A 10,600-nucleotide genomic window follows, 5' to 3' on the forward strand; every position below is an offset into this window, starting at 1 on the left:
TTGGTTAAATACACATGTTGATTATCTCAGATGTGTACTGCTCTATTGATAGGGATCTAACGTTTCGAATTTGTTTTGCCCACTTTAAGGAAACTCCTCAAAAGATGAAATGGCAAGCCAAGAAAAGACAGAACTAGACCTCCAAAGTGAGGAGATAAAGCCCCCAAAGGAGGCATCAGAGGCTACGGACTGGAGGAGAACAAGCAGTTTAGGACATGACAGCAAGTCCCCTGACACGCTTCAGGACCATCTTAGTGAGCTCCAGAGACTTCAGCAGCAGCAACAGCAGCTTTCAGTTTCAGATCGCCACGTCTACAAGTATCGCTGCAATCACTGCAGCCTGGCCTTCAAGACGATGCAGAAGCTACAGATACATTCCCAGTACCACGCCATTAGAGCAGCCACAATGTGCAGCCTTTGCCAACGGAGCTTCAGGACATTCCTGGCCCTCAAAAAGCATTTGGAGAGTGGACATCCTGAACTAACGGAGACGGAAGTTCAGTCACTTATTGGCAATCTCCCTCTGAATGGTGATATCACCGAGAGCGAAGCCAGGGCTCTCGAGGATGCACACGCATTTGAGCATGACTTGGACAAGGATGACGAAATGGATCAGGAAGAGAAACCCAGTCCAACCGGAAGTGACAACAGCTCTCTGATAGATGATATAGGAGCAGAACCAAAACGGACCTTACCATTTAGAAAAGGACCGAACTTTACGATGGAAAAATTTTTAGATCCTTCAAGACCCTACAAGTGCACAGTATGTAAGGAGTCTTTTACACAGAAGAATATTTTACTTGTCCACTATAATTCTGTGTCCCATCTGCACAAGTTGAAGAAAGTCCTTCAAGAAGCATCTAGCCCAGTTCCTCCAGAAACAGGCAACAACATTGACAACAAACCTTTCAAATGCAACATTTGCAACGTTGCATATAGCCAAAGCTCAACACTTGAGATTCACATGAGGTCGGTACTCCACCAGACTAAAGCTCGGACGGCCAAATCTGATATGAGTGGCAATACCACTAACACTAGTGGTCCAGTGCCAGCAAAAAGTCCTGCTCCAAGCACACAAGGAAACAGCAGCAATGCGGACTCTGCACGGAGTGGAACGCCATTAGCGATCAAAGAAAATAATGTAGAACCCAAAGACACTAATAGCAACACCAACAACACAAAACCTACTGACCATGTGTCTGCGCAGTCCAGCAGCCACCAGTCAGCCCAGTCCTCAGCCCAACTGCAACTACAACTCCAACATGAACTTCAGCAACAGGCTGCTTTCTTCCAGCCTCAATTTCTTAACCCAGCTTTTTTCCCCCATTTCCCAATGACCCCCGAAGCCTTGCTGCAATTTCAACAACCCCAATTCCTATTCCCCTTCTACATCCCTGGGGCAGAGTTCAATCTAAGTCCGGAGCTCGCTCTGCACTCAGCTGCAGCTTTCGGAATGCCAGGTCTCACAGGATCTTTCCTAGAGGACTTGAAGCAGCAGATGCAACAGCAGCACCAACTGCATCATGCTCAGCAACAACAGCAACAGCAGCAGCAGCAAGTCTCTCAGACACAGTCACATCTTGCGCAGCAGAAGATTCAGCAGATATCAAACCAAAAACCAAAAGTGGAACCTACCAATACATCCTATTCTGACATCCAAATGTCAAAAGAGGCTGAAGACCACCTTGAAAAACAAGAAACAAGATCAAAGTTGGAAAACGGATGTGATGCTTTAATGGACGGTACAAAAGACCACAAAGACACTAAGAAATCCAAATTCTCAGAGCCATTGATTCCCCCTCCTCGCATCGTTTCGGGAGCTCGGGGTAATGCAGCCAAAGCACTGTTGGAAAATTTTGGATTTGAACTCGTCATCCAGTACAATGAAAATAGACAAAAGAACCAAAAGAAAAATAAAGATGGAATCGAACAAATGAATATGAGCACTGATAAGCTTGAGTGTGGAATGTGCGGAAAGCTTTTCTCCAATGTGCTTATTCTCAAAAGCCACCAAGAGCATGTTCACAGTCAGTTTTTTCCATACATAGAGCTTGAAAAGTTTGCCCAGCAATACAGAGAGGCCTATGACAAACTTTACCCAATTAACCCCGCTTCACCTGAAACTCCACCCCCACCACCACCACCTCCTCCGCCACCCCCTCCGCCTCCTCCAGTCACTGCATCAGTAACATCACCGCAACCATCTTCCACATCAATGTCAAAGCCCCAGACGCCAACGCCGTCACCGGTTCCTGCCCCCCATCAGACCTCACACCAAACTACTCACCAGACACCACCTCTGCAGTCCCCGCATGCTCCTCCAACACCCACTGCTCCACCCGCAACCCAACAGGTGCAGCTCCCTGTTCCTTTGGATTTGCCCCTTTTCCCACCATTAATGATGCAATCCGTTCAGCATCCGGGACTGCCTCCTCAATTGGCCCTCCAGCTGCCTCCTATGGATTCCCTGTCCACCGACCTTACACAGCTCTGTCAGCAGCAATTAGGGCTTGATCCAAACTTCCTTCGCCAGTCTCAGTTTAAGCGGCCTCGAACTCGTATAACTGACGATCAGCTAAAAATTCTCCGTGCCAATTTTGACATCAACAATTCACCCAATGAAGAACAAATTCAAGAGATGTCAGAGAAGTCTGGGTTGCCTCAAAAGGTCATAAAGCACTGGTTCCGTAACACGCTCTTCAAGGAAAGGCAGCGTAGCAAAGACTCTCCATACAATTTTAATATTCCTCCCATTACAACTTTGGATGACATCCGCATAGAGAATCAGCTCAGCACTCATGAATACTACAGGACCGACTCAGCCATCAACAAGAGGTCTTCCAGAACAAGGTTCACAGATTACCAATTGAGGGTTCTTCAAGATTTCTTTGACACAAATGCCTATCCCAAGGATGATGAAATTGAGCAACTTTCAACGGTCCTAAACCTTCCAACACGCGTCATTGTTGTGTGGTTTCAGAATGCCCGGCAGAAAGCTCGCAAAAGCTATGAAAACCAAGCCGATTCTAAAGACTGTGAGAAAAAAGAGCTGACAAACGAACGTTACATCAGAACTAGTAACATGCAGTACCAGTGCAAAAAGTGCAGCATTGTTTTCCCACGTATATTTGACCTCATCACTCACCAGAAAAAGTTGTGTTACAAGGATGAAGATGAGGAAGTTAATGAAGAAAACCAATGTGAGGAATACACAGACGATCAAGCTCCAAGTAGAACAAGCCAACACCCATTAGAGGCACCCAAACCTTTGCAAGGAACTGCCTCCAGCTCTGGGTCCAGCTCCCCTGTGATGGCCACTCACCATGCCAGCATTGGAAAAGCCTCTCCCAAACCTGAAATTGAACCTCGTCCTGATAGCGACCAACATAAAACTGAGACTGCACACTCACCAGTGGTCAAATCTCTACCAGAACCAAGGCCATCCAAAGCTTGCACACCTCAACCGCCCCCTCAAAAAGTTACACAGTCTCCGATGTCAAGACCCCATTCCCAACCACAGGCAGCCACAGTGCCCTCCAGTCCTCTCTCCTTAGCCCTTTCTTCCCTTACAAACAGCATCCCTCACCAGATGCTGCAATACCAATGTGACCAGTGTAAGATTGCATTCCCTACAGTGGAACTCTGGCAGGAACATCAGCACATGCATTTTCTGGCAGCCCAAAACCAATTCCTGCACTCACAATTTCTCGAAAGACCTATTGATATGCCCTATATGATATTTGACCCAAACAACCCGCTGATGGCCAGCCAGCTATTGTCCAGTGGCCTCTCCCAAATCGCTTCACAAGGAAGTTCCGGGTTGATCACGGCTGCAGGGTCCGGGTCAATGAAAAGGAAATTAGATGATAAGGATGAAAGTGTTACTGATAAAGACGGCGGAAACAGCAGTGAGGAACATCACCGAGATAAGCGCCTTAGAACCACCATCACTCCTGAACAACTCGAGGTCCTTTACGACAAATACCTAATTGATTCCAACCCAACTAGAAAAATGTTGGATCACATTGCAAGAGAAGTGGGTTTAAAAAAGAGAGTGGTTCAAGTATGGTTCCAAAACACTCGCGCTCGAGAGAGGAAGGGGCAGTTTCGAGCAATCGGACCCTCCCAATCCCATAAGAAATGCCCCTTTTGCAGGGCGCTCTTCAAAGCCAAGTCTGCTCTAGATAGTCACATACGATCTCGACACTGGCATGAGGCGAAACAAGCTGGCTTTAGTTTGCCTCCGAGCCCAATGACCAATCAAGACAACGACAGAGGAGATAGTCCAAAGTTTAATTTCTTTGACTTCTCACAGCTGCCTACCAAGACTGAGCCAAATGATTACGAGTTTCCTACTGCGTCATCAACCCCAGTGAAACCAACGGAAGCACAATTAAAAAACTTCTTAAGCCCTTCATCATTTAAAGCTGAAAACTGTGATGAAACTGATGGGCCTAATGTTAACTCAGCTGAGCTATCATCTTACGATCTTGCCAAGATGGACTTTGATGAGACTTCATCAATTAATACAGCCATTAGCGATGCTACAACCGGAGATGAAGGCAACAACAACGAGGTTGAAACCTTCACGGCTAACGGAGGGGACAAGTTGACTGATAACAAAGGCGGCTTGGGGTCACATTCTGATGGTTACAATGATCGATACCAATTCAGCATGGTGAGCCCTGCCTTAAGTTTCTCTGGAAAAGACTGTGACTCGTACTACAGCTCCCGAGACGACGACCTTGATGATTTCAACGACAGAAGTGAATCTTCGAGCCTAACAGATCCCAGTTCTCCGAGTCCGTTCGGGGGAGGCAACCCTTTCAAGTCAGGCAAGGGAAGCAATGCCGGTGACCGGCCAGGGCACAAACGGTTCAGGACGCAGATGAGCAACCTGCAACTGAAAGTCCTCAAAGCCTGTTTTAGTGATTACCGCACTCCTACGATGCAAGAGTGTGAGATGCTGGGCAATGAGATCGGACTTCCCAAGCGTGTGGTCCAAGTGTGGTTCCAGAACGCCAGAGCTAAAGAAAAGAAGTTCAAAATCAACATCGGAAAACCATTCATAATAAGTCAAGGCTCCCCAGATGGACCGAGGCCAGAGTGTACTTTGTGCGGTATCAAGTACACTCCGAGGATGTCCATCCGAGACCACATTTTCTCCAAACAGCACATCACCAAAGTGCAGGAAACCCTGGGAAACCAGGTGGATAGGGAAAAGGACTACCTAGCACCGACCACTGTCAGACAGTTAATGGCTCAGCAGGAGCTGGACCGCATGAAGAAGGCTGGCGAGGGACTCGGAATGCCCAGCCAGCAGCAGCAGACAGCAGTGGACAACAGTAACGCACTTCACGGCCTTAGCCTACCCTCAGGCTACCCAGGGATCTCTGGCCTTCCGCCAGTGCTACTTCCTGGAGTTAACGGTCCGTCGTCACTTCCTGTTTTTCCACCCAACACACCTGGTGAGTTAGTATGACAAATGATGGCAACATAGAATACAAGTTTTATGAACTGATCTTGATCATGCACTGTTATATTCTCCGCTGTTTATTCTGTATCATAGTGGTATTAGTCAGAAAATACTATTTTTAATTACAACTTTTAATTGATAAAACACATGCATGGTTTTCATCATAGAATAACTCATAATGAGATTTTTGTACAACAAATATGTATTTACTGTGTCTTGGGTTTTGTTTCAATCATTTCCTAATTGGTCCAGCGTATTTATAATGTTATAAATAGAGTGAATGAAGGCCTCCTGTTAAAGCACGTGTGACAGTTTTGATCCATAACAAAATCTAATTGAAGGTCTTAAGAAGATTGAATTAGCTACTTTACAACATATTTTTCTATTCTAAATATTGAATATTTCCATATCTATATACTACTGTATTTCAGCTTTAGCATCTCCTGGTGCTGGCATGCTTGGGTTCCCTACTCCAGCCACCCCATCTCCTGCCATGTCTCTCAGCACTACCCCAACCAAGACTATTCTGCAGACTCCTCCTCTTCCTCCACCTCCTCCTCCTAATCCCTCCACACCTTTGGCAGCAGTAAATAACCTAGAGCAGCAAGGCAAAGACTCAGAGAGAGACAGCAGTAAAACAACAGGAGACAAGACACCGCAGACGAAGCCAAAAGGCAGTGAGAAAGAAAGCAGCTCAAGGCCTGAGACCCCTGGCATGGCCAAGAAGAGGGAGAAGGCGATCATGGGAAAACCGGGAAGTGAGCCCCCACTGGACACGGCCAAGTTGCAGGCTCTTCAGAGTGCTCTTGCCGCAGGCGATCACAGCTCCTTTTTGGGAGGGCAGTTCCTACCTTACTTCCTTCCTGGGTTCCCTAACTGTTTCTCACCCCAGCTTCCCAGAGGCGTGCAACCGGGGGGCTATTTCCCGCCACTGTGCGGAATGGAGAACCTGTTTCCGTACGGTCCTGCGGCAGTCCCGCAAGCTGCCATGGCCGCAGGTCTCTCACAGACCGCTCTTCTGCAACAGTATCAGCAGTACCAGCAATCGCTCCAAGATTCCCTGCAGAAGCAGCAGCAGCAACAACAACAGCAGCAGCAGCAGCAGCAGCAGCAGAAGAAACTCCCGCAACAGAAACCTACACCCCAGCTTGTCAAAGACGCCCCGACGAATCCCTCGAAACCAAAAGAAGCTAACGACACTAAGGACGACCCCAACACAGGCTCTTCGACTGAAAGCACAAAAGAAGAACTGAAAACGGATGCCAAAACCCCTGAGGATTTTCCAGACGCTTTCATCGTACCGTCGGTCAAGCATGAGTTCATCTGCAGGAAGTGCCAGGCGATTTTCTCCGACCAAGAGTCGGTGGCGCGTCACCAGAAATCGCTCTGCTACTTTGGACACACCTTAAGCGAGCTGCAGGACACGGTCCAGCGGAAGGCGGTGACCAACTACACGTGCGTGGCCTGCAGCGTGGTCGTCATCGGGAACGAAGCACTCGGCCGACACCTTCAGTCGAGTTCGCACAAAGAGAAAACAATCAAAAAAGCAATGAGAAATGCCAAAGAGCATACTAGATTATTACCTCATTCTGTCTGCTCCCCTCCTCCTAACACCACATCTACCTCGCAGTCTGCAGCTTCTTCTAACAACACCTTCCCTCATCTGTCTCGCCTGTCCATCAAGTCCTGGCCCAACGTCCTTTTTCAGTCCACCGCCCCGGCCCCAAAAGCCGCATCCTCCTCCTCCCCGTCGGCCTCCCCTCCCCCGCCCCTTTCCTCGCCCTCTACCGTTACCTCAACTTCCTGCAGCGCCTCAGGGGTTCCAACTTCACTACCCAACGAGAGTTGTTCAGACGAGTCTGACAATGAGCTAAGCCAGAAGCTGGACGACTTAGATAACACCTTGGAAGTCAAGGCCCAGCCGGCCCCCGGTCTCGATGCCGGCTTCAGTAGTATCAGAATGGATATGTTCAGTGTGTAGGAGTGACAAAAGGATCCCTTGCTTATAGAAAAAAAAACATTTTAAACTGCAGTTCCAAAGTTTCTCTTAACCCAAAAAAAAATCCAGTACCAAATGATTGACTCAGGATTGTTTTCCCATATTGATATGCTGGCAAGATATTTTGTTTTTTCCTTTGATTTTTTTCGTTTTTTGTTATGGACAGAACTGTTGCAGATGCTTGACTGAGCTTATATTGTATACAAAAACACGGAGTCGAAAACAAATCCACGGGCTCCCTCAATGGGGTGAGGGATGCTTGTTTCAAGCCAAAAAACTCACGATAGCAAATTGCACCTCAGCTGGATTGTTTTCCAAATGCTAGCATGTACTGTATGGGATGACGATCCAGAACCCTCAAAGAGAATCTCTCTTAGTTTTTAGGTAGGTGTAATTCAGTAGCTTTAAATTCTCAGGTCAGATAACATAACATTTCTCATTTGTTGAAAAGCAGCAAGCCTGGGTACACTCGGCTTATAACCAAAACGAAGTCAAGCTTTATCGGACGCATTTCCTCTGCGTGTTTCGAGTACCAAGAGACAATGTAACTGTTACGACGGACGTTGTACGTATTTTGTTTTTTTCCCGTCGGAAACAGTCTTGCTTTGCCATTGAGGGGATTTAGAACGGCGGAGTCAAAGGTGTACGACCACCACCGTGTTTGCCAGTTTTTAATACGAGCTGTTTATTTCCTTGCCCTGACCCTTTTTTTTTGTGTTCTTGTACTCTATACTATTCTGTGCCAACCTTCTCACTTGTACCTCTGCTCACACCCTTTTTTTTCAAGAGGTAATATCTAGTTTTGATAGACTCTCCGATCATGTGAATAGATTTTTTTTTTCCTCCTTCGGTGAATTGCTGTACTGTTACGGTACCTGCTTGTGTCTGGACTATAGTGCACTTATTTTGTTTTTATTTGTCTTTTTATCATATCAGTAGGCCATTTTTTAATTTAACTTTTTTTTTTTTGGTCTGTCGTTTCTGTATGTTTGTACGTACGCGGTTTTAATTATTATCTGTGTCAATCGCAGCAGCATTTTGGTCCATACGTGTTTGAGGCCTAACGATCTATTTAACAATTGGTGCAACCACGAAAGCAGTACTCTATACTTGAAATATTAAGGTACAAGTTGATCACGATGTTCTTTACAACGAAAAAATAAGATGGTCATGTGTTTGCTGCTTTAAAGAACATAGCTTTTGGGTTGTACACGCGACAATTTCACGTGCTCGTAGGACTGAAGTATCACGTCTTTGTACTAGTGAGGACACAGTGGGGCATCCAATCAATTCTCTCGGCACTTGTGATCATCAGAATTTCAACATTGCAATTACATGTCAAGTATTACCTTGGAAAAGTTTTGCTGCTACTGTGTAATTGTATTTTGCCTGCCATTATTTCTCTCAAAACTACCAGACAAAATACTGATCCACACATTCATTTGCTTCTGCTATTTCTTTTATTTTTTTAATGTTTATTTTGCTGTGGAACTAAGAATGTGAAAAATGTCAAAGGGTGATGAGTTGTTTTTTTTTTGTTATTATTTTTCAAAGAATCACTTTGTAGTTCGGTCAATGAAACGGCGTGATTCATTCCAAAGTTACAGAAGGTTATTTGTGTGAAAGAAAAAGGCTTGTGAACAAAAAGCAAAAGCTGTTGTACATATTCATAGTTGGCTGTGCATGGTACAAATTTATTAATATGAAGAAATGCAAAAATGTATTGCTTTTTTTGGTATTTCCTATTCTGAGATGAGCAAGTAGCATGTAATGCAACTGTTTGACAGGTTAAATCAAATCATGCTTCGTTATTGTTTCAAACAATTAAATCGAGTAACATTTTCTCTTTGTGTTTTACTGCAACAGTGTCCTTTCCCAAAGTTTTAAAGCAAACGTCAGGTTATTTTTGTTTTCCTTTTTCTGTGTGAGCGTTTTTTTGTCCGTTCGACTCGTAGTATTTTATCCGTTACTTTAAACCTGAAGACACTTTTCGATTGTGTTTCCTAAGAGACATTCTGGCCTCCCAAGGTGCAATTCTGCCATTGTATAAACACGAGCGACTGTCCCGATTCCAAAGGCTTTCACAACTCGGCTTTTTTGCCTTCTCGGTGGCTCAGCATTTTAAAGACTGAACTTGTCGCTTTACTAGCATCGTGCGCTAAGATGCTAGCATCAAAGACAGGACGCTTTCCACACCAAGGACTGGTAAAAGCTAACAAACCAACAAAACGGATGGTCCAACAGCAACTGTACATAGATATTGCAACTGCACAGCAGCCAAAAACAACAACAACGAAAAAAGAACTTGAACAAAAAAAAATGGACGGATTGTGTCATGTTGATGAGGACAGCCTTCAAAAGGTTGAAAATTGGAATTGTTCTTCTGGATGTCAAAGGGATTTTCATGGCGCAATCATATCCTACTCAATATGTACTCTTCAACATCTGGGTAACATAGGAAAATGCACCCTGAGGTTTTATTAAGAAGAAGCCCCTACGGCTAAAACTTTAAATAAACTAAACCAAAAATGTTATTGATGTTTTATATATAGAGAGTAGTCGCATTAGTTTTTGTTACTGTACTGTTTGAGGTCTCAACTGTACCGTATCACGGTAATAACATGGTTTTGGAACCTTTTATTTTATTTTTTAATTTGTCACAGACCTGTTGTCATAGTTGAAATGACGTTTATTGTAGATGGTATTTGAACAACTTCTGGAAATAGTTCATCAAGTATGTTTGTTGCTCATTGTTGTGATACATTAAAAACTGTATCTGCAAACCACATCCGGCTCATGTTGTAATTATTATTATTACTAATATTATTGCCATATTCCCTACACTGTAAGGCGCACTGCTTTGCAAATAGATGTTAAGTTAGGTTTAACTTACTTTTAGGAGATGAGCTTCAAGAGTTAGGCGACTTCCTCCTCCGTAAGAAAGTGGCCGAAAAAAAGTGTTCAAACCATTTTCTCAACCACATCAAGCTTCCTTATTCCATTTTCATTTCAAACGAAACTGCTCGCCTCTTCTTTACACTTTACACCAACCATATTGAATGGATACACGAGATATTAGACAAATTAATATGTCAAAGTTCTTAGCGCGCTGGAGATAGTATAGA

At 44.8% G+C, this 10,600-nt stretch overlaps 1 protein-coding gene across 4 annotated transcripts in view; it reads left to right on the forward strand.

Moving 5' to 3' along the window:
* Window positions 1–10,261, forward strand: part of zfhx4 (zinc finger homeobox 4) — a 227,581-nt gene extending 217,320 nt beyond the window's left edge. For all 4 annotated transcript variants that reach the window (XM_088321850.1, XM_088321851.1, XM_088321849.1 and 1 more), the window contains exons 11-12: window positions 90–5,468; window positions 5,908–10,261. In XM_088321850.1, the coding sequence (XP_088177976.1) occupies window positions 90–5,468; window positions 5,908–7,457 (6,929 nt within the window). In that variant the 3' untranslated portion in view covers window positions 7,458–10,261. The remainder of the gene's footprint in view (window positions 1–89; window positions 5,469–5,907) is intronic.
* The last annotated feature ends 339 nt before the right edge of the window (window positions 10,262–10,600 follow it).

This window comes from Urocampus carinirostris, chromosome 18 (assembly GCF_059441175.1).
Source record: "Urocampus carinirostris isolate Australia breed hairy pipefish chromosome 18, RoL_Ucar_1.0, whole genome shotgun sequence".
In the NCBI taxonomy this organism is placed as follows: domain Eukaryota; kingdom Metazoa; phylum Chordata; class Actinopteri; order Syngnathiformes; family Syngnathidae; genus Urocampus; species Urocampus carinirostris.